The 24,558-nt window shown below is 45.0% G+C and overlaps 1 protein-coding gene across 2 annotated transcripts in view; it reads right to left on the bottom strand.

The window, feature by feature from the left end:
* Window positions 1–24,558, bottom strand: part of HOMER1 (homer scaffold protein 1) — a 130,705-nt gene that overhangs the window by 66,286 nt on the left and 39,861 nt on the right. For both annotated transcript variants that reach the window (XR_011023458.1, XM_068250201.1), the window contains exons 4-7: window positions 23,511–23,667; window positions 15,608–15,739; window positions 11,234–11,326; window positions 2,301–2,443 (exon numbers count right to left, since the gene is read on the bottom strand). Coding sequence is in view for 1 of the 2 variants with exons in the window: in XM_068250201.1 (XP_068106302.1) it covers window positions 2,301–2,443; window positions 11,234–11,326; window positions 15,608–15,739; window positions 23,511–23,667 (525 nt within the window). In the remaining variant the exon portion in view is untranslated. The remainder of the gene's footprint in view (window positions 1–2,300; window positions 2,444–11,233; window positions 11,327–15,607; window positions 15,740–23,510; window positions 23,668–24,558) is intronic.

Raw genomic sequence — 24,558 nt, 5'->3', positions numbered from 1 at the left:
GTGGAGGCACCTGCTTTTCTCTCTATAGGCGATCTTCACATGCCCAGCACTAAATCAATATTTTAATGGACACTGAAGGACTAGGAAGACTTCTAAACAGCATCTGAAGAACATGCACAAAGCACAAGCGATGCAGAAGACCAGGAGGTACGCACCATGATATTTACCTGTACTAACCAGGGAAGCAATAGATTATGCATAGAGCATTGTATACAAAAGCTTTGTATGACAATATTCAATACTAAAATGATTGTATATACCGTACATTGAACATCACTAGGAAATGTTCTTTAGGATGTTGCAACTTCCCACAAAATGATATTACGGCTGTTTAATTCCTTAAAGGACTACGGTTGTGAAAATTAGTAAAACTTAAAATACATGTGTATTAGTTGTACATTTCTTCCATCGTAAAATGCACAATAAATTACTTTTTTCCTATGTTCCCATCATTTTAGTAAGTAATCCATTTCCTTATGGATTCTCAGGAATTCCTTTATTTTCAAGAACAGTCCTTGGATAGCAATGCCACACTCCAATAGCCAGAATAGTGTGCCTGGGAGGAGATTGGCTTTTCAGCACCATTGCAAAAGTCCATTTCAGGGAGTGCTTTTGAAAACTTCTACTTGCTACTGTAAGTGACAGCAACATAGGAGAAAATACAATTATAGTGTATTTTACTCTTGGAAATAGCCGACACCCAATCAGGTCTGCTCTACTGCGCAGGCAGCTTGCACCACTGGATTATTATTGTTCTGGAGCCCGATGACTACTGCGCAAAATGCCAGGAAGCCCTTGTAGGAGGACTTCAGGGGGTCCCACTGGAATGGGGCTTCAGAGGAGGACGAGGGAAGCATCTTCAGGATCCAGAGGCTTCCCCTCTCGAGGTTACTACCACCTAGGGGCAATTTTTTTCCCTTCAGGTATTATTTAACAATACAGTTTGAGCCAGGGCTATGGAGTAGGAGTCGAGGAGTCGGAGTCTGGGCAATTTTGGGCACCAGGAGTCGGAGTCGTTCATTTCATAAACTGAGGAGGAGTCGAAGTCTGAGTCGGATGATTTTTGTACAAAATCCACAGCCCTGTTAAGTATTAGACTAAGGAGTCAGAGCCATTGTGGATACCCGGAGTCGGAGTCGTGGTTTCATAAACCGAGGAGTCGGAGTCTGAGTCGGAAGATTTTTTTCCCGACTCCACAGCCCTGGTTTGAGCAGACCTCTATACAGCAGCACATGGAGGTTCCCAAGCACCAGCAGTGCTAACAGGAAGACACACTAAAGGGAGATGGTACTGTGGGAAGGGGCAGAGTTAAAGGGATACTGTAGGGGGGTTGGGGGAAAATGAGTTGAACTTACCCGGGGCTTCTAATGGTCCCCCACAGACATCCTGTGCCCACGCAGCCGCTCACCGATGCTCCGGCCCCGCCTCCAGTACACTTCTGGAATTTCTGACTTTAAAGTCAGAAAACCACTGCACCTGCGTTGCCGTGTCCTCGATCCCGCTGATGTCATCAAGAGCGCACAGCGCAGGCCCAGTATGGTCTGTGTCTGCGCAGTACACTCCTGGTGACATCAGCGGGAGCGAGGACGCGGCAACGCAGGCGCAGTGGTTTTCTGACTTTAAAGTCAGAAATTTCAGAAGTGAACCGGAGGCGGGGCCGGAGCATTGGGGAGTGGCTGCGCCAACACAGGATGTCTGCGGGGGACCATTAGAAGCCCCGGGTAAGTTCAGCTCATTTTCCCCCGACCCCCCTACAGTATCCCTTTAAGTAGTGCAAATTGCCACAGCAGAACCTTCATTTTACAGAAATTTAGGTCTGACCCTTGTATATGCCGCGCCCTATCAAAGCAGGATCCTCCACCAGGCATCCTAGTCAAGTGCTTGGGGCCTAGTGGCAGTCAAGAGGCCCACCTACCACCTTCTTTGACCTCTCTTCACTTCAGCTTCACAACGGGGCCACGAGGGGGCCCCAAATATACTACACTGCCTGGAGCTCCATTATATCTTAATCCATTTCTGCCCCCCTATGGTTTAAGTCAGACCTAAATGTTTAGGCTTATAGTCGAGTATATACAGTAGGTTGCTGCTACACATCTGCGGGGAAATAAGTTACAGGTCACATTATGCAAGTACAGCACTGCATAGATTACAGGTTATAGGGAGGATGCAGTAACCACCCCCCGCAACGTCCAGGGGTCTTCATTAGACAAACTTGCAGTGGATCAGAGAATGCTACTAAACTGTGCACAGCTGTGACACATACAAATCAGTTAATCAGGATTTGTGAACTGAATGGGTACCTATGTGTAAATGGCAATGCATTCTGCGTAGGTTCAGCCCTTGGTTCAAAGTTTTGCGTCACTTCTGGGGTTGTTCTTTCATCATCGGTTCCGTTGATGCTTTCCGGCGTCAAAGGAGACTGGATGTCCCCTCCAGCGGACTCCTTCACAGTAACACAAATAAAAAAAGATGATAATGAGACAAAGCTTTAACCAAGAGTCACTACAAAAAGCAACACGACTACTTGAAAGTCTTTTAAAATCATTGCATTAAAAAAATATATGTTTTTATGATAGTTGTTATTTTATTATACACACTACAGCAGTAACAGCAAAGCCAGTGAAAATACTCACCTTCTCTGTGGCTGTTGGCAGATCATGTGGTGGTGTCTTCCAGCTCCATGCATCTAGTGCAAAGCCCTCAGTTGGAGAACAAGCGCATTAATTCTTGTGTACAAACTCGACTTTCAGTCTCCAACCTTCTCACTCTGCAGCCTAAGGTAATTTGAAGCCGGCACCACCTAGTCCTAGACCAATGATGGTTAACCTTGGCACTCCAGCTGTGGTGGAACTACAAGTCCCATGAGCCATTGCAATACTCTTACAGCTCTATGCATAACTCGGGGAGGCAGAGGCATGATGGGATTTGTAGTTTTATCACAGCTGGAGTGTCAAGGTTAGCCATCACTGACCTAGACCACAATGTAAGTTGCAGCTATATCGATGCCCAGGGGATCCTTTGGCTCCACGGGTGCCCCCAAAAAATTTGGATTAGGTGGGTGGTGACAGGTAGATAGTGGAGGGAAGGAAGTATGTAGTGTGGCGCAGATATCACTGAGAAATGCAGCGAGGGTGAAGGTTAAGCACCATACACACTGGGTGAAGCTTTACAGATGTGTCACTAGCCTTCAGGCTCGCAATGCATTTATTGCTCTGGGAAGGGGGGGCGGGGGGGAGGTGAAAGGAGAACAAGCATCACAAGAGCAAATTCCTGTGGGCATGGGAAAACAAGGCGGTCATGCAGTGCTCAGGCATCAGGGACCAATAAAGTTCTGGCATACTGGATCTTCAGCAGATGTTGGGCAGCCGCTGTACAGTGACGATTCTCGCCCGATGCAGTCTTTAGGCTCCGTTTAGTTCAGCATGTGTGCGTAGCTGAAGTGTTAGGTATCGGTACAAAGAGGGTTAGTGTGTGACTAGGGTTGGGTTTAGTATAGAAAAACATGGAATATGCATCAGTAAAGGTAGGGCTTATGTGAGAACAGTGTTAGCTTTACCAATGGTTAAAGTGAACCAGAGACGAACCACCTTCATGTATTTTACCATATAGATCAGTGGGAACATTAGAGAAAACACCTACCCTGCTCTCTGTTTCATCCTTCACTGCTCAGCCTGTCTGTTATCAGCCCTGATAAAATCCCCGACTGAGCATTCAGTCTGGCTTTGCTCAGGAATCATTATAGCCGAGTCTGTCTTCTCTGATGTCTTTTCAAGCCCAAGCCTGCCCACTTGTGGCTCTGCTCAGGAATCATTATAGCTGAGTCATTATAGCAAAGCCAGACTGAATGCTTAGTCGGGGGTTTTTGTCAGGTCTGATTAGAAACAAGCTGTGCAATACAGAATGAAACAGAAAGCAGGGTAGGTGTCTTCTCTAATGTTCCCACTGATCTATATGGTAAAATACATAAGGGTGCTTCGTCTCTGTTTCACTTTAAGTATTGGTGAAATTTACCAATATTCTACCATCAGAATTATCAATGCCCAATAGTAGAAAATCAGTAATTTTACCAATATTCCACTTGCGGCTATATCCACCGCCCAAATTACCGCGTTGCCCTTTTACATTTGCGTCTAAGAACAGGTAAGTGGATGGGGATTTGTCACCTTTCCCAGAGCTGCAGAATGAGAGGGCAGATGGCTGAAAGCTCAGGTTGCAGTGGCTATTTTTGACAAGGAAAGCTTTACTAGAACCTTTCAGATATACAGTATTTTCCCACACCTGGTGTGTGGTCAGATCCATGCACCAGTCAATCTGCCAGCAATGCCTGTACACCTCAGTTTCATAGGCTTTTCCTTGGATTTTACACTGTTTGTGCTGTTTGAACAAGCCTGGATTTATAGCCCTAAACAAACACCATTGTGAGCCCTGTGATAAAAACATTGCTGAAAAGATTGGTGACAGAAACCTTCAGCTACTAACAGAATTGGCAGTACAAAGGGTTCTGCACTCAGTGAGCCCCAGGTGACTGCATTATGGCTGCAGTTCCTAGTACTGCCCAGCACACATCACACTGGAGCTAGTGAGCCGCTGCAGAAGTCATGTGATCCAGAGAGTACGCCAGCAGTCACATGACCAGCTGAACCTCACTTACGTGGAACCGCTTATGATTACTGGAGCTCAACTAGAGCTGTAGACTTGTCAGACTACAACATGTGAAAGCAATTGGGTTGGCACCATTTTCAGTAATTTAACTCTTTTATGAGCAAAACATGCTGCTCGTTCGCCAAATTGTATTGTTAGTGGCCACCTTGAGACTCTCTTCGGCTTTGTCCACATCTAAAATCAAAATCGCTGATGCCAGCGGTTTTGGTTTTTCTGCACGATTTTTTTTTTAGCGCCTCCTGACGCTTACCTAGGCGCTGCGATTTTTTATAAACCACTTTTCTTAGCGCTTTTGCAGAGTGATTCTGTTTTTTTCACTTCCTGACATCAGTCAGGAAGTGAACTCTTTCACCTGGAAATGAATATTAAATACAATGTATTTATTCATGAATGCGCTGGGGAAATCGCTATACAAGACATTTTTTTCAAGCGCTTTGCGATGTCCCTATACCTTCCATTGAGGCAAATTGCCCCGAAAATGGTACAGGCAGCGCTTTGGTGAGCGGATCGTAATCAAACTGCTCAGGTGTGAACTCTCCCATAGGGAATCATTACACAAGCGCTTTTAGGGCGATTTTGCAAATAGCCGGCGCTTAAAAAAAGGCAAAAATGCCTTTAGTGTGAACAAGCCCTTGATCAGAGCCTGTGGATCTGCACTGATAGTGACCCCTAAAATTAAGAATATGGAGAGGCAGTGCTATCAATAAACATGAGCATAGAACATAGAATATGTTTGGGTATTTTTAAAAACACAGTTCAGGAAGACGAGTTCAGGAATGCAGACTTTCGTTTGATCACTGTTTGTTCTGGAGCTGTTTTACCTTCCAACCTTACCTGGTGTACTCGCTGGGCTGCCACCATGAGGTACAGACAGCACTCCAGTCACTGGCATAGGAATAAGGGCTTGATTCAGTAAACGGTGCTAACCCAGTTAGCACGCCTAAAAACTTTGGGCATGATAACTAGGGTGCTAACTGGGTTAGCACTGTTTACTAAATTTACATCGCGCACAAAGTCCCACACTGAAAACTTTGCGTGCGCACATCGCGGTGTGCGCGAAATGTCGCATCGCGGTGCGACGAAAACGGTGTGTTGATGCACCTATAAGGTCGCATTGGGTGCAACTTTAACATCACATGGTGCGACACCCAATGCGACCTTATAGGCGCATCGGGTGCGCTGTTTTTGCGGTGCGCGCGCAAAGTTTTGCGCGTGGGACTGTGCACGCGATGTAAATTTAGTAATGGGTGCTAACCCAGTTAGCACCCTAGTTATCACGCCTAAAGTCTTTAGATGTGAATTTATCATGCCTAAACTAACTTTAGGTGTGATATAGGGCTTTTCACAGGCGTGCTAACACTTAGCACAGTTTACTGAATCGAGCCCCAAGTGTTGCAGAGGTTGCGAAGGCACTGGTGACCCTGGACCAAAGGGGACCACCAATAGCACTCCATCCACAATATTAACTTTTCATTGGTGCATCAATGGTAATGATAACTTTTAGATGTGTTTTGAAAATTGTTAATCATCAAACTGCTCCCCTCCCCTGCTTAAAGTGGACCCGAGGTGTGTGGAGGCTGACATAGTAATTTCCTTTTAAGCAATACCCGTTGCCTGGCTGCCCTGCTGATCCTCTGCCTCTACTACTTATAGCTACAGACCTTGAACAAGCATGCAGCAGATCAGGTGTTTCTAACAATATTGTCAGATCTGACAAGATAAGATGCATGCTTGTCTCTGGTGTACTTCAGACACTACTGCAGACAAATAGATCAGCAGGGCTGCCAGGCAACTGGTATAGTTTAAAAGGAAACAAATATGGCACCCTCCATATCACTCTCACATCGGGTTCACTTTAAAACTCTCAGACAGAGCGGATGTCCTTGGCAGGATTTGGTGACCCATATCAATTGTTATGTTTAAAGTGCTTGAGGGGATCAATGTAAATCTCACCCTGCGGCCCCCAGCTCCAGTACTTTGCCCAATGTCCTAGAATTTTATCTTGTATGGGGGCCCATGAGGTAATCTGGAGTGTATCTTGAATGGAATTTTCATTGATGGATTCATGGATTCTGGTAGTGTCTGTTTCTGTTTATTTGTGAATGGATAATACCCTTGTAGAGAGAGCTCAGCTTGCTTTCACCTTCTATGATCTACCCAGCAACACTCACACAGGTAAGACAGCAGACCGGGGGAGTGAATAATACTACACAACAGAATTCTGAATGAAATAAGACACTCCTATATCTACTGTCTGCAGGTTAGTCTACTGAAAATTGATACATGAATCATTTGTGGACTTGTGGGTTCCAAGCTTGCTACCTTCTCGTTGTTGGACCTGGGCAACATCAAGTAAGGGATTGCCTGTTGGGATGAAGTATGATGAAGTATGTGTGGGCCTCTTGCCGCTACGGTAGCCATGAAGATCTGACCAGAATAGGATGTATAAAGTGAAGCAAAAGTATGCTAAAGTGTGAAGTTGCTGGTCTCCCTTCAGAAGCCTCCTTGGGCGGCAGAACAAGGAACGCTGGTGAGATCTGGCAAGTACTGGAGTAAACCAAGGTTGACCAAAACTTGCACTGTTGTCTTGCGGTGGAAGTGGAATTCCAAAGGCAAAGGGAAGGACCTCCCAAGAGAAAATCATTGTGCCTGGAAACTGTAAATGGCCCCCCACCACCAGCAAGATCAGGTGCTGAAAGCCATTAACCTACACACCTTAAAGAGAATCTGTACTCTAAAATTCTTACAATAAAAAGCATACCATTCTATTCATTATGTTCTCCTGGGCCCATCTGTGCTGTTTCTGCCACTCCCTGCTGCAATCCTGGCTTGTAATTGCCAGTTTTAGGCAGTGTTTACAAACAAAAGACATGGCTGCTAACCAGAGTGTGGTAGGCTGAGAGGAGAGCTTGGAGAGGGTGTGTAAAGCTTCTGCTTATCACAAGCAGTGCTGCACATTCCACACATTGCAGCCTCAACCCGACAGAGCCGACAGAGGAAAGGAGATAAGATTTATTACAGAGTCAGTGCAACTAGAAAAGGCTGCAGTATGCCAGAGCACATTAGAACAGGTATAGGAACTTATAGGATAGAAGAAATAAGGCTCAACATTTTGTTACAGAGTCTCTTTAAAGGAAAAACAAGGTGAAAATAAACTGACGAGATAAACAATTGTATCTATCCTTATTCTCCTAAATATATATATTTTTAGATATCCTCAACTTTTAGTTTATATTTACTTTTTAAGCTTTTTACTGTTTCACTGTCTCTGCTCAATGACACATTCATTGACATATCCCAGAGCTAAAATCTATGACCCTTTTTATTTATTTCCTTCTCAGAAGCAATTTTCTTCCAGGAAAGTGTTTTATGGCTGAAATTCCTGTCACTTGCATACCTGATGTTTAACTCTTTCAGGCAGAGAAAAAAGGAACACACCATAGTTGTTTGTGTGCTTGGCAGTATACATACACATCTATCTCATCAGGTCACCTCCTGTATCCTTTAAATCAATACCTTCCTAGGTATGGCATACTGTCCTCAGTGAAGTTTATAGGTGTGTCCAAGTCCTTCAAGCAGTCAATATACTCCATGTGTAATATAAATTGAAGGAGGACCTAATAAGAATAAGACCCATTCACAACAGACATAGCAGGGAGATTGGACTAGGAGCTCAAGCACAGAAATGTCCTCACTGCAGCCTTTACACAGATAAAAATCCAGTTGGTAGCTAAACATTAATAGCCTTTAGTGAACTGAGTCATTTATGAGAGTTATGTGTTATTGAAAAGCTCAAAATAATTTGTTCCAGAGCTGCACAAAGTAAAGCAATCTACAAAGACCTTGACTACAATCTAAAAATAAATCACATAATAGGATAATGATAACACATCATACAATGACGATAAAGTCACCTTGTCAAGGATAATGTGACTGCAGAACAAATCAGTAGGGCATACATAATAATATGGTGGCTCCATTTCAGTAATATAATGGAAGAGCCAAGTATGAACAGAAGCCACCACTGAAACAAGGAGGGTAAAATTGATGAAGCCAATATCTGTTTGGATTACAATCTTGTGTCAGCAGCCTGTGAGCCTCTCACCTCTCTGTGGACACGGCCCAACCGCTGCCAACTGCAATTTCAGCTCTTCCCGGCCAGTCTGGGACACATGAGTGGGAATGGCTGGCTTATAACCAAGTTCCTACCCCACATGCAATGGGCAGATGTCACCTGTGAAAGGTCTTCAGTTAAGTGATCCACAGCGGTGGGATGCTATGGACTACTTAATCTACCCGTATTTTTTGGACTATAGAATGCTCCTGACCATAAGATGCACCTATGTTTAGAGGACAAAAACCAGGGGGAAAAATATAAAGTAAACCTGGTGCATCCATGGTGAAGGGGCATCTTGTGGATCATGCCCCCTTAGTACCTCCTGCCCCCTTGTACATGTGTCTCCTTGTGTCCTCCTGTGTCCCCCATGTGTCCACCTCTGTCCTCCTCTATGCCCCTTTATGTCCCCCTGTATCCTCCTCTGCATGGGCACAGTACAGGGAGCCCTTGACATTGCGGCAGGTTGGAGGTTTGTATTAGCAGGCGTTCACAAGTCAGGAACTCCCTGCATATGGACTATAAGACGCAGTGACTTTTCCCCCCACTTTGGGGGAGGAAAAGTGAGTCTTATAGTCCAAAAAATACAGTAAGTCAAAAGTTGCCTTACATATTGCATTTCCTAAAGGACACCTGAAGTGGGAGGGATATGGAGGCTGACATATTTATTTTCTTTTAAACTGTACCTGTTGGCTAGCAGTCCTGCTGATCTCTGGGCATCATTCGGCTTGCCTTGCACCCAGCTGAACGGCAGCGTACATATACCTACGCCTTACGAGATGTGCTTTTTTTTATTTTCAAAACGCAAACAGCATGCTGCATTCTGGGTTTCCATACAGCGCATAAAGTGCATTAAAACACACAACTTAAAGGGAAGGTCCGAGGAGTATAAAAATAAAAAAAATCCACTTACCTGGGGCTTCCTCCAGCCCCTGGCAGCTGTCCTGTGCCCTCGCTGCAGCTCTGCTAATAGCCGGCTCCCCGGTGGCCCTCGCCAGGTTGGCATCTACTGGGCAGAACACTCCAGATGACGTTAGCACGACCGGGAGCGGCTTTCGCACAGGCGCAGCAGATGCCAACCTGGCAAGGACAGCATCTGCACCAGAGAGGATGCCAGGCCACCGGCTATATGTGGAGCTGTAGTGGAGATGCCGACCTCGCCAGGTCGGCTTCCAGGTCGACTTCTCATGGTCAGCTTCCAGGTCGACTTCTCACGCGTTCCAGCATGCGACTCATTGAGTCGCACTGACGTCAGCTGGACTGTAATGCGCAGTACAGTCCGGATGATGTCAGCAAGACTACGTGAGCCGCGTGCTAGAACGCAAGTAGGACCCTGGTACCGGAGGGGACTTCGAGCCACTGCCGGGGAGCAGAGCTGCACCGAGGGCAAAAGACAGCTGCCAGGGGCTGGAGGAAGCCGTCTTCCCCCGCCTTCCCATTCTCCTGCTATAAGGCCCGTTGGCCGGGCCAGTCAGAGGGTGCACTGTGCTTGTGCGGCCTGTTATGGGGGGCGTGTGCAGCTGCACTTCGCATGTGCCGACTGACCCCAACTGGCAAAACTTACGGGGCTTCTAGCAGGAGATCAGGAAGACTGAGGAAGACAGCGTGGGAATGATCGGTCTGGAGGGTGCTGGAGGAAGCCCCAGGTACGTATAAATATTTTGCATTTAGTCATCTCTGGCCCAAGGTGGACCTTTTTTTAAAAAAAATAAATAAATACAGCACAAAATGAGAAGTCTTTATTCCACAGATACAGTAGCTACCTAACAAACTCTGTATTTGTTTAGCCAAATCAACCTTTCCTATCACAGCTGTGCATAGACTGCAGGAGAGCTCTGCCAAGGCAGCTCTCCATATAGTAGACACTGCGGATTAACCCTTTCAGTGCCCTCTGCAAAAGTGAAAGCAAGTTACACTTCAGGGTTTTTTCTTAGGATTTCCCTAAACTGTAATGAAGAATTTTCTCCATAACAGTTATTATGCTGTGGCTTATCCTTTACAACAGAGAGTAATTTCTGAGTTTAGTTCCCCTTTAAAGTGAACCCAAATTAAAAATACAAGATTTCAGAAATAAAATCTATTTTCTATATTATATTAATAAATAGCAGCCTTTTTTCAGCTGCATGATGACAAATATAAAATATTTTACATTTATTGGAGGAACCCCTCCCTTCCTTTCATATTGCAGGGACAGAATACGGCAAACTGGTGGAGTAGGTGGTGTCCAGCAAAGGAGGAATTGCTAATGGCTGCCACCTGTATAACCCTAGTTATGAAAAGAGAAGGGTGAAAAGTATGCACTGAAATGCTCATAGGTTTGAAGGCGTGTTGCATGTGTCAGAGTGGTGCAACTAAATATTTTGAATTAAAAAATTGTTTGGTTTGGGTCCACTTTAAGCATGCATACTATAAGTACAGTAATAATTTGAAGAAAAGTAGAAGAGGCAGAAGTAATACCTGTGAAGGGGTACTGGTGAGTTCCATCTTTTCTTGGGATTTCTCCTTTGCTAATCGAGCAGCTTCTTTGAATTCCTGAAATTTTTCTGCAAACTGCACGAAAAAAGAAGATACAGTTAATATCCAGGCTGCAGCTAAGCAGACGGTGTTCCAGAGGAGGGGGGAAGATCGAGAGAAGTCTTGTAAGTGGGGAGTGAGAAGAGGTGATCAGAGAGGAAGACAGGAGAACATTGTTAGTAGAGCAGAGATTGCGTGTAGGATGGTATCTGGAAATAAGTTGATTTAGATAGGAAGGAGCTAGGTTGTGGAGAGCTTTGTAGGTGAGAGTAAGGATTTTAAATTGTATTCTTTGTGTAACTGTCAACCGGTGAAGGGACTGACAGAAAGGGATAGGGCTGGAGAAGCGGGAGCAGAGGTGGATGAGGTGTGATTGGCAGCCAGTGAAAGGAGTGACAGAGGGGGATTGGGCTGGAGAATCAGGAGGAGAGGTGGATGAGGTGTAACTGGCAGCCAGTGAAGGGAGTGACAGAGGGGGATAGGGCTGGAGAAGCAGGAGGAGAGGTGGATGAGGTGTAATTGGCAGCCAGTGAAGGGACTGACAGAGGGGGATTGGGCTGGAGAAGGGGGAGGAGAGGTGGATGAGTCGTGCAGCAGAGTTCATGATGGTGGGGCTAAACGGTTGGCGTGGAGGCCACGGTGCAGAGAGTTGCAGTAGTCTAGACGTGAGATAATCAGGGCATGAACAAGTTTGGTAGCGTCCTATGTGAGAAAAAGGCAGCTGTAGATGTGTTTTAGGCGGAGGCAAAAAGAGGATAGTCTGCCAATGTGTGGTTTGAGTCGAGTCCAGTATTACACCTAGGAAGTATGCCTGGGGGACAGGGGTGATTGAAGTACTAGCAACAGAAATTGTGAAGTCGGGCAGGGGAGTTGAATTGTGGGGTGGAAAAATAATTTAGGTCCATGTTGGGGCTTTCACATGGATGACGGTGCGGTGCGATGCTGCAGGCTCAGTTGGGATAACGCACTGCATGCAGTGTGTTTACAGTGGCAGTGAGGCATACTTTCACTGCATTGTATGCCTCACTGTATGGTCGCCCTGCACCGATGCAAGTGTTTGGATAGGTTGTGCTGTGATTGAAGAACAATCGCATTGCAAAGTAATCTTCACAGTGTGAAAGGAGCCACAAAATACCTGAATGGACTGCAATGCTATAAAGCCACTGGATTCGAAGGCTGATTTCTTTTGAGTGAATCCGGCACTGCAGTGCTTCAAAAGCCATTTATTCCACATAGGACAAAGTGCTCACAATCAAATACGTGCAATGCTTATTGTCACAAATATGGTCCTAGCATTAGGTGAGACGGATAACAGCAGACAAGCCTTGGAAGAAGCATCACCGTGCGAAACGGCCATCAGGCTGCTTGTTTCACACCCTGCACATGCTGCCATCCATCTCACCTAATGGTAGGACCACAACAATAAGCATTGCACAAATTTATTGTGAGCACTTTGTCCTAAGTGGCATAGCAGTGCAGTGCCGGATTTTCTGTTCTATTGATTATCTATCTAGATTGTTGCATTATCCTGAGCATGTAGAGCGAGATTTTGGGTATGTGCAAGTTGTCTAGTGGTCCCTCAGACTTAACCTCCTTAGCGGTAACCCCGTGTGTGACACGGGGTAAGCCGCCGGAGGGTGCCGCTCAGGCCCTGCTGGGCCGATTTTCATAATTTTTCTTTTTGCTGGACGCAGCTAGCACTTTGCTAGCTGCGCCAGCACCCCGATCGCCGCCGCCGCGCGCCCGATCGCCGCTATCCGGTGCGGCGCGCCCCCCCCCAGACCCCTGCGCTGCCTGGCCAATCAGTGCCAGGCAGCGACAAGGGGTGGATCAGGTCTCCCAATGACGTCCTGACGTCGCTGATGTCGGTGACGTCATCCCGCCCCGTCGCCATGGCGACGGGGGAAGCCCTCCAGGAAATCCCGTTCTTTGAACGGGATTTCCTGATCGCCTATCGCTGGAGGCGATCGGCGGGGCTGGTGGGATGCCGCTGAGCAGCGGCTATCATGTAGCGAGCCCTGGGCTCGCTACATGATTTAAAAAAAAATAATCAAAAAAAAAACTGCTGCGTTGCCCCCTGGCGGTATTTTTCATACCGCCAAGGGGGTTAATATGAACTGCATCATCAAACACCGTATTTTTCACCTTATAAGACGCCTCCAAAAGTGGGAGAAAAAAAGTCCCTGTGATTTCTGGATCAATTGCAAAACAATTTGCATACACATACGCATTGACGCAATCGCAACGCGAAATGTATAGAAAAGGGGAGTAGTTTGGTGTATCTTATAAGGCGAAAAATACGGTACATCAGGTAGTGCCAACTCTTTCTTTCACTTTTATTGACTTTCTTTGAATGAAAGAAAGCTCTCCGTAAAACTGTTGTCTATGCTGAAACATATGGGATACAGCAGTTTAGAGTTGGAGTCCAGCATCCTCCATCATGTCATCAGACATATCAGACATGTTCCATACACAATGGTTTTCAAAGAACCCTTTTACAGTATGTGAGGATTTTTGTGTTGCATTTTTAAATTCAGAAAATCTCTTGCATTTGGTTTTCCATAGGAAAAATATTTTACTTGCTGCATTCTTTCAAGAGAACATTTGCACTTTATTTAAATCAACAGGGCACGTCAGTTTTCTGAGCAACTTTAACCTTCACAGCATCTCCAGAACCCGCTCTTTCCTGTCCCCTGACATCACAAAACAACTCTTCCATGCCCTCGTCATCTCCAGCCTTGACTATTGCAATTCCCTTTTGTCAGGCCGCCTTTTAAACTGCATCGCCCCCTTCAGTCCATAATGAATGAGTCAGGCAGACTGATCAACTCCTCCCACAGCAACTGATCAACTCCTCCCACAAGAGTTAGCCAGTACAATTGGCAGATAAACAACTGCTAAACCATCGATTCAGCAACACTATTAAAGAGGAACTCCAGTGAAAATAATGTAATAAAAAAAGTGCTTCATTTTTACAATAATTATGTATAAATGATTTAGTCAGTGTTTGCCCATTGTAAAATATTTTAAATCCCTGATTTATATTCTGACATTTATCACATGGTGCCATGTTTACTGTTGTTGCAGGTGATGTAGCTGCTGCTTGCTGTTTTGGCAGTTGGAAACAGCTGTAAACAGCCATTTCCCACAATGCAACAGGGTTCACAGACAGGAAACTGCCAAGAGTACGTATTCAGAATTTCTTTGTGGGAGGGGTTTCACCACAATATCAGTCATACAGCGCCCCCTGATGGTCCGTTTGTGAAAATGAATAGATTTCTCATGTAAAAGGGGGTATCAGCTACTGATTGGGATAAAGTTTAATTCTTGGTCGGAGTTTCTCTTTAAGGTTTTGGCTGAATTCGCCCTCTTATTCTCTTTTTATAGCTGAAATACATAAATTAGGTTAACAATAATCCCTTTATCAGAAATAATATTAATGTAGAGGAAGTGCACAGGATCCAACTAATAGGCTTCTTGGAGTGCTGCTAAGCCCAGAATCAACAGTTCATCACAGTATAAAATGATTGAGAGCAGCAGGCCGGGAACATCCAATTAAAACATTGCCATTTATTAAAAAAAACTTTGTAAAAGCAGCTACTATACCATACAGCATTCAAGGCATGAGAGAGGTAACATATCCCAGCCATTAGGCAGCAGGATTATGTGAGATATCCCACCCATTCTCTGTTAAAATCTAGCAGCCAATAGGTACCAGGATTATGTGAGATGTCCACCCATTTTCTGGTAACATCTCCCAGCCAATAGACAGCAGGATCATGTAAGATGTCCCACCCAGTCTCTGGTAACATCTCTTTGATTACTCTCTAAACAAATCCTCACTAAATTCTCGACCATATTTAATAGAGAATTCAAGACAATACAGTGTCAGGATCCTGCCCGAAAATCAGCTACTTATCATTGTTAACTAATGCTGGGGATACACAACTCTATTCTGAGCCATTTAGATGGCTCGAGAGATAATTTCCGACATGTCCGATCTCCCTCCAGGTCATTTCGCTTCTCGATTCTGCATTGAGGACAATGGAAAAGGATAAGAAAAACGAGCTGAAGAGAATCGCCTGCAGAATCAAGCATGGAATCGATCGAGTGGGAGAATTAAGCGGCAAAATCGAGCCGCGCATGCCTAGCATTAGAGTATGAAAAGAAAAATCTGAAAGCCCATTAAATCTCATTCCCCGGCGCAGAGTGTTTTCAGCAGCAGAATATAGGTCATTCACATGAGGCATAGTTACAGTTATAGACAATGACACATTTGTATGGACTTTCATGCAAGGTCACTGCGACAATACTCACTTTTGTGAGATGATGCTCTGAGGAGAAGCCCAGGCCATACACTGTATTGGCCCTGCTGTCTGCCCACTGGCCAAACTTCTGGGATGTTTTAGTGAATGTCATGTTGGGACTGATGGTGCTGTTTATTATTGCCTGGGGAAAAACAGAGCATAGTTCCTTTCAGAATAATATCAAAAACATGAAGCCACACAAACATATCCACAATATAAAAGCATAGAAAGCCGGACCCTGTCTAAGGATCGGGTGTCTTCCATGGCAAATATAGGGATTGCTACCAAACAGCACTGCAGAACTTACAACAGAACAAAGCCATATAGGTAAAAATAAAATGAGTGTCTTGGTTGTTCCCCTAACTACACAGTTATGGAACTATACTTTTTTTAGGACATTTTTATTTGTTGAAAACTAAACAACACTAACTAATTTTCTTTGTACGCTCCATCAACATGATATTTTTTAGTGCAAATGTAGTAAATAATCGGGTGTTGCAAGGCATGCTGGGTTAGCAAAGCCAAAAGATTAGAGACAAACTGGGTCTATTTACTTAAAAAAAAAGGGGGGCAACATTTATATGCACAGATAGCGCATGTAAACATCACTACGCTCTACATAAAAGTAATGCACATTTCGTAGTTTTCATAAGTCTGTTCAACATATAGTGAGTATGTTGCTTTTGCAACAAGTGTTATTCTCATAGTTAGTATTTCAGAAATGATCATGAGCCAAGTGAAGGTGCCACCTAAAGAAGATAGTTAATAAATTCAGGACAGTTGGGGGGGTAGGGGGAGTCACTTATCTCCACATATTAACTACTTTATGCTCCTCAAGGAACATTAAAATCTACGTTGTACTTCCTACATACGTTATCATGTCAGAAGCCCCTCCAATGTATACTGGCAGGCAGGGCCGGTTCTAGCTACAATGGGGCCCTGGGGCAAAAGGACATTGGGGGCCCCCTAGACTTAAGCAAGATGAGTGTGTGGCTGCCACCCATTGATTCCATAGTGCTGCAGGGGGAGGAGGTAGCATGCAGTGGTAGGGACACTTGGGGGCCCAGTGGATGCTGGGGCCCCGGGGCAATCGCCCCTATGGTAGCGCCGGCCCTGCTGGCAGGAGTAAGCAATAAAGTCATGCCTATCCACAGGAGAAACACGGGAGAGGGGGCTTCTGCTAGTTAGGGTGAGGCTTCCCACAACACAGCTACAGAGTTTTTACCATGTTTCTCTTAGCTTTTTGTGGTAGACAGGAGAGGTTACCACTATTGTTTACAACTTGCAGAATGTTTTTGTTTGGGGTTTTTTTGTGTGGAAAAGAAATAACTGTAGCTATGTGTGAAAGTACAGAATGCTTTTGTTACCCCAAACATTGAGTTGATTAAGAATCGTTATACAGGCAAGATGCTAGGCTCCATGATGAGCAGATTTCCAACATCAATGAGAGCTACATTTATTATTATTATTTTTTGAATATACTGTATGTATAACTGTTATCTTTAGCAGTGCTGTGCAGAGTATAATACAGACAACAGTGGGTGCCATAGTTCCTGAGCAGTACAACGAGAACTTATAGCAAGACAAGTTTCATTAGCAGTCGGATGAAGAGTTCCCATTGGACAATTGGTGAGGATGAAGGGCCTGGTATTGCAGAGCACCTACCTGTACACTCATCAGGCACTCATCTAAAATGATCACTAAGGATTGTTTCAGATGACCAAAGTCATCACTGTGTGTATGTGGCTTTAGTAAATCAAACCTGTAGTGTATACAGTTCATTAAGGCTGGATTTGTACTTTTTCCTCCCCTAGGAAAACTATTGTGGCTCCCCTTCCAAATACAGCCCCCCTCTTCCATGGGTAGCATCCATGTGCAGCAGCTCCCCCTTTTCATGTACTGCCTTAGGCAGCAAAGCCACACTTCCATATAAAGCGACTCATTGTAGCCTCCTCTCACATATACAGTGCCTCCCCTTCCATGTCTTGCTTCCCATTTGTAGCCTATTCTCCCATATACAGTGCTTCCTCTTCCATGTCTTGCTCCCCATTTGTAGCCTACTCTTCCATATACAGTGTCTCCCCTTCCATGTCTTGCTCCCCATTGGTAGCCTATTCTCCCATATACAGTGCCTCCTCTTCCATATACAGTGCCTCCTCTTCCATGTCTTGCTCCACATTTGTAGCCTTCCCTTCCATGTCTTGCTCCCTATTGGTAGACTCCTCTCCCATATACAGTGCCTCCTCTTCCATATACAGTGCCTCCTCTTCCATGTCTTGCTCCACATTTGTAGCCTCCCCTTCCATGTCTTGCTCCCTATTGGTAGACTCCTCTCCCATATACAGTGCCTCCTCTTCCATATACAGTGCCTCCTCTTCCATGTCTTGCTCCACATTTGTAGCCTCCCCTTCCATGTCTTGCTCCCTATTGGTAGACTCCTCTCCCATATACAGTGCCTCCTCTTCCATATACAGCGCCACCCCTTCCATGTCTTGCTCCCCATTTGTAGCCTCCTCTTCCATATACAGTGCCTCCTCTTCCATGTCTTGCTCCACATTTGTAGCCTCCTTTTCCATGTCTTGCCCCCTATTGGTAGCCTCCTCTTCCATATACAGTGCCTCCCCTTCCATGTCTTGCTTCTCATTTGTAGCCTCTTCTCCCATATACAGTGTCTCCCCTTCCATGTCTTGCACCACATTGGTAGACTCCTCTCCCATATACAGTGCCTCCTCTTCCATGTCTTGTTCCCCATTTGTAGCCTCCTCTTCCATATACAGTGCCTCCTCTTCCATATACAGTGCCTCCTCTTCCATATACAGTGCCTCCCCTTCCATGTCTTGTTCCCCATTTGTAGCCTCCTCTTCCATATACAGTACCTCCTCTTCCATGTCTTGTTCCCCATTTGTAGCCTCCTCTTCCATATACAGTGCCTCCTCTTCCATATACAGTGCCTCCTCTTCCATATACAGTGCCTCCCCTTCCATATACAGTGCCTCCCCTTCCATGTCTTGTTCCCCATTTGTAGCCTCCTCTTCCATATACAGTGCCTCCTCTTCCATATACAGTGCCTCCTCTTCCATGTCTTGCTCCACATTTGTAGCTTCCTCTTCCATGTCTTGCTCCCTATTGGTAGCCTCCTCTTCCATATACAGTGCCTCCCCTTCCATGTCTTGCTTTCCATTTGTAGCCTCCTCTCCCATATACAGTGCCTCCCCTTCCATGTCTTGTTCCCCATTTGTAGCCTCCTCTCCCATATACAGTACCTCCTCGTCCATGTGTTGCTCCTCATTTGCAGCCTCCCCTGCCATATAGTACAACCCCTCTTCAATGTGTTGTTCCCAATTTGCAGCCTCATCTGCCATGTTTTGCTCCCATGTGTCCGAAATGTCAATTCATCAAGGCTGTTACCGCATGGCAAGCTGAAATTACCGAGCAGTGAGGTAAATTACCAACTTGTGTGGTAAACACCTCCACCACATCAGCAAATGTCAATTCATGAAGAGAAGAGCATGCGGTAAAACATAGCAACCTACTGCATATTTACCAGCTGCTCTCCTTTGTCCAAAACCAGTTTCGAATGCCTTCCGTGTGGATATCCCCATGATTGACAGGAGCAGAGAGCCAATAGGAACAGCCTCTATCTCCTGCAAGTCCCTGTGATTGGATCCGAAGCCTTCTTCGGAGGGTCCAGCTTTTCTATCCCCCAGGCAGCAAGCAAAGACAACGGAACAAAATAGGCTACCCCTGCGGCCGTTTAACCCCTTAGGTTCCTGTTTGAAAATGCAGAGTAGCTAGTGGGGAAATCCCTTAAGCATGGCATGTGTAAGGGCCTGTACACACTGCTGCGCTTGCACTGCGCTTTTAAAATCACATCCGACCTTTAAATCGCAAAGCCTTCATGAAAATACAAAAATCGCATGGCACCAGTGTGTACAGGTCTTCACGATTTTCATGATTTTTCAAAAAACCTTGCAATTAAAAAAGCGCATTCGATTTTAAAAACGCAGTGCAAGCGCAGCCGTGTGTACAGGGCCTAATATCTCCAGGAAGTTCTTCTAAGTTGTGGCAATTAAATAAAAATGTTAAGAAAGACTAATAGACAGATTTAGAGCGAGCAGAGGCAGTATAACAAACATGTACATCTAAAGGGATGTGGGGATGCCTTTAACTATTGTAATGCCCTCACTGCACGGAGAACAGCATGTAACAACACAGATAACTCACACTGCGCCGCTGTTAGTTTTTGAATGGGCCTTGGTAAATTACCGAACTTCTACCGTACCTGTGAAAATACTGATGAATTAGCAAAAAAGCCTAAAATACAGAATGAGGTATTTTCCCAACTTTTTTCTTTAGGCTACTTTCCCACCAGGACGTTGCGTTTAGGGGACGTTATAGGGCGCATAACGTGCCCCTAACGCAACGCCTGGTGGTGTTGGAGCAGGACGCTACCAAGAGCCGCGTTAAAAGCAGCTGTTGGTGCGCCTGCTCTGTTGGATGCGCCGCGGAGACCACGTGAGCGGAGCTCTCCGCATCACATGGTCCCGCCAGCCAATCAGCGGCCGCTCCTGGAAGTAAACACTGCAAGTGCAGTGAATATAAAGTAGCCATGTGACTGGCTACGTAGCGGCCTCTCCCCACCTCCTCTCCGCCCACACACACAAAAAAAAAAAAACACATACTGAGCATGCGCAAAAAGTCTAACGCGGCTTAAGCCGCTAGAACGCACAGTATGCTGCACTGCAAACGAACGTGCAGCGTTACTGTGTAACGCAATGTGGGCACTGTGAACAGCCCATTGATTTTTCATTGCTGTGCGGTGGGGGTGCGTTACAGGCTGCACTAACGTGCGCCTGTAACGTCCCACTGTGAAAGCAGCCTTATTGTACAGCCTTTGATGAAATGACGCCCATGTCTCCCTTTGACAGTTGCTGCCCTATGCTCGGGCCTCTGTGGCCTTTCAAGAAATCCAGCTCTATTAAGTTCATTTGTAGAGTAGGCAACTATATAATCAAACTTACCATTATCAAATCTAAAGACAGAGGGAGGAAATGGCCATGTTCTGTTATCTACTAGTGGAGCACACCTTTCCTGCTATCTCCTGTACTATCTACTCCATATCTAATTCATCAACATCACAGGAGCATGAGGTTTACAGATCAATCAGCACCATCCATTCACAGCAAGAAGCAGAGCAATCAGAAATCTTCACATCTGCTGAGAAACCCGAGAAGCTTACTTGCTGATGCTGTTCCGATCACAGCTTAGAGCTTAAAAAAAAAACTTAATTAAACTGCTGCATACCCAAAATGAAGATATTTATATCAAATGTGACTGGCGTGTGATGTACCTCTCCATCATTGTGGATGTTATAATAAAATAGCTGGCAGTAGCAGAAAGGCCTCAATGGAGTGGCGTAAAGAAATGTATAAAAATGAGTCAGCCCTGCAGCTGATCCGCAGCATCATCAAAAAAGCAGCTTTCTTAGGGAAAATAAATGTATGTTGTCAGGGCTTCAAAGCCATGTTGTCAGGACTTGGTGTTGTCAGGGATTTTCACGACTTCGCAATTAATTAACTCTATAGATGTTAGAACTCTAAAGAAAAATGTCAGGCAGCAACGAGAGATATTTGGGTGATTTTCAGTATTTCTATAAATTTAATCTATTTAAAGAAAAAATGATACCCACCTATAAAGAGAGAAGGCTCTGGATCTCAAAGAGCCTTCCAGTATCCTCTCAAAGTTCTGGCTCCGCCACTGTCCGCCATTCAAATTTGTTGCCTTCAGAGGTCCACAGAAGGCTTTGTAAGAACTTGCTGTCTTTCCAAGTGCTTCCAAAGATGGGCGGCTCCATACTGCGCATGCATGTGTGTGTGAGCTCACGCATGTGCACAGTATGGAGTCACCTGTCTTTGGAAGCACTCTGAGACACGAGTGCTTCTGAAGCCTCCCAAGGATCCCCAAAGGCATATTCAACCAGTTGGTCGAATAGCTTCAATGGGGGGACAGAGGGGAAACGAGGTTGTGGGGAGAGGAGCAGGAAGAGTCGATGAGATCCAGAGCATTCCCTCTCCATAGGTGAGTATCTAACTTTTTTACAGATTGTTTCAGAGTTACTTAAAGAGGGCCTCCACCCATTATTATTAGTGGCTAACTCCACCCAAAATGGGTTCTTCCGTTGTGCCCTTGTATGCCCTTATGCAATTAACTTTTCTCCTAAGTTTTCTCCTAGGATATACTTGTTCATCTTCTGTTTAAAATTACTTTTCAGCACTCTGCAATTGAAAAATTACCAAAACGTAGGTGAAAAAGTATTAGCAAGATTATTATAAAGTATTTTCTTTCTTGATAGTGGTTTAAAAGGCATTTTGTTGACAAGGTGTAAAAATATCAACTTAGACATGATGTGCTCCTGATATTGTGGTGATGTCATGACCTAGGTCCTGACAGTTTCCTTTCTGTGAAGCTTGTTTCATTGTGGAAAATAACAGCTGTTTCCAAATGCCAAGCAACCAGTATCTCTTTATGTGCATTTGCGGTGGAGCCGCAGACGGACAGTTCTGGCTTTTCAGTCTGTATTCGGTTGTGCATTCGCAATGAGTCACATAGTCATTTGCAATTGCTCTGCAGTTCTGGGCAGCTCAGAATGCTGTCATCATTCCACCAATGGCTTACTACAACTGAACTGCAGCCAGATAGCCCTGGATTTCCTGCATGCATGTTGTTGCATAGGACTGCATGCATTGGTACAGAGTCTTTCAGCTAGCAAATGGTAACCAAGCCAGCTTAGGATTGAATGATTACCATTCAGCTGTGTGGAGATTTGCATGCTTGCATCAATTGGCTGATGCCAGCATAAAAGTCTGCCTCCCCTTTTAGACCCCGCCCGTCATAGTTTCAGCTCTGTCTAAGCTGTTACTGGGTCCTTTGATACTGTGAATAATATTCCTTGTCTTGTTACTTTTTAGTTCAGTTATCTTGTGGAGCTACGATTATGTATTTCCCACGGAGACATATATACGTACTCCTAGTGCAGAGATTTTGTATTGTTTGTATTGCCTAGTTAGTTCCCTGTATTGCTCCAGTCCAGATCTAGCTAGTCTCCTTGCTTATGTTATATATTGGTTCATCGCCAATATATACATATTCTAGTCAGCGTTTGTTATTTTCCTTGTATTCGTGTTACGGTGATATATCAGTGCCGCTGATATATATACGTACTCGAACTGTTGATATCCTGTGTTCAGCTAGTCAGTTTTTAGCACGATTCGGTAGGTTGTGCTTAGCGTGATCAACCGTGCTTAGCTAGCATAATCCTGTCTTTGCGAGGTAGCCATTGCTGCGGTTGCTATTGGCTACCTTACTCCAGTCTGTCTTGTATCTGAATGTTTGCTATCGCAAGAGCAGCGCAACATCGCAAGAGCAGCGCAACATCGCATTACGTCTTATCAGAAACCCAGAGCTGCAGTTGCTCTGCGCAGCCTGTGTAGCCTCTTCCATTATCCAGCTCTTAGCCTTGCTGTGCTGGGTGGTCAGAAAGTATAACCCCCCAGCATTACACAACCTTTTAGCCCATTGCATTGTTAGGGGGTATCGTTATAGATAATGGCAGTTGGTGCTGTATGGTTTTTGTTTTTTTTCATGTCTGCCAGTAGTAAAGATGATGACTTGCAGGATCATTGTAGATCAAACAACATGAATGAATTAGATGGCAAATATGAATCATTTCTTGATCTCTCTTATATTTTTTAACTGCTCACTTTGCAATGTATTGATTTATTATTTCCCCTACTACTATTTTTCGGTTAAGTTCCTCTTTAAGCATTTCAGTATATTGTATTAAATGTAGGCATCAAAGCCATTTCTATACCAAACTGAGCATGGTATCCAGTAATTATGGGAAGCCACTTTACCTTCGACCCATCCAGACTAATTATCCTGTAGACATTCCTTGTGCTATCATAGAAATAGGACACAGTAACTGCATGTTTGCTGGTGGGAACCCAGTTCTTCTTTGTATTTGGATCAATCTGGAAGACATGGGCTTTGGTGCTAAAGATGGGTTGCTCTCTGAAAGAGAAAAAAAAAATTAAGAGAAAACAATTAGCATGCTATGATATAAGAGCATTGACATTGAAGTGTAAGCTGTTCTGACTTCTGCAGAAAAGGATCAGTCAGGCCTCAGTGATAGCCAAACTTGGCTCTCCAGCTGTTAAGGAACTACAAGTCCCACAATGCATTGCAGGAGTCTGACAGCCATAATTATGATTCATAAGACAAATGCATTGTGGGACTTGTAGTTCTTTGACAGCAGGAAAGCCAAGTTTGCCTATCACTGAGGGGAATGAGTGATGAGCGACTGCTCCTGCAATCTCGCGACGTGGGTACTGGCGCGCGTTCATGCGAATGTCATTTAGCGTCGCAAGGCGATAACGACCGCCATGGCGGAGACTCCGTGCAAAGTTCCGCGATCGCTTGACTTCCCATTCGCGCCCATCCTGTTATGTCGAGTGTACCTGCTGGCCAGAGGATGGATCGTGGAGCGCTCGTCATGAGGGGGTGTCAATGGATCCATCTTCCTCCGTCGGATGGTAAGTATTCAGCTTAAAGAACAACTATGAAAGAAACAGTTTTCTGTAAAACCCACATTCCTATAGAGCTTTTAGCCAGCAACACTAGAAGCCTTTTCAGAGGTCTCTCAGCTCAGAAAAATGAGAAAAAAATGATGCGCTGTTTATCAGCTGTACAGTATGTAACAATTGTTGCGTCGGCATCTGTGTGTGTGTGTGGGGGGAGGGGGGGTCAGGGCACAGCTGTAATATATACCTAGGTTACACTTCTCCCTGGCTGTATACTGTTTACTTTAGATTGCATGGCAGAGAGAGACAGACATGCAGGCAGGATAAGACACACAGCTGCAGCTGATGATTATTTACACACTATTTAGAGCTATATTTTTGG

This window comes from Hyperolius riggenbachi, chromosome 1 (genome assembly GCF_040937935.1).
Source record: "Hyperolius riggenbachi isolate aHypRig1 chromosome 1, aHypRig1.pri, whole genome shotgun sequence".
NCBI lineage: Eukaryota > Metazoa > Chordata > Amphibia > Anura > Hyperoliidae > Hyperolius > Hyperolius riggenbachi.
Note: the sequence above shows the minus strand (reverse complement) of the source record. Positions and strands in the feature narration are given on the sequence as shown.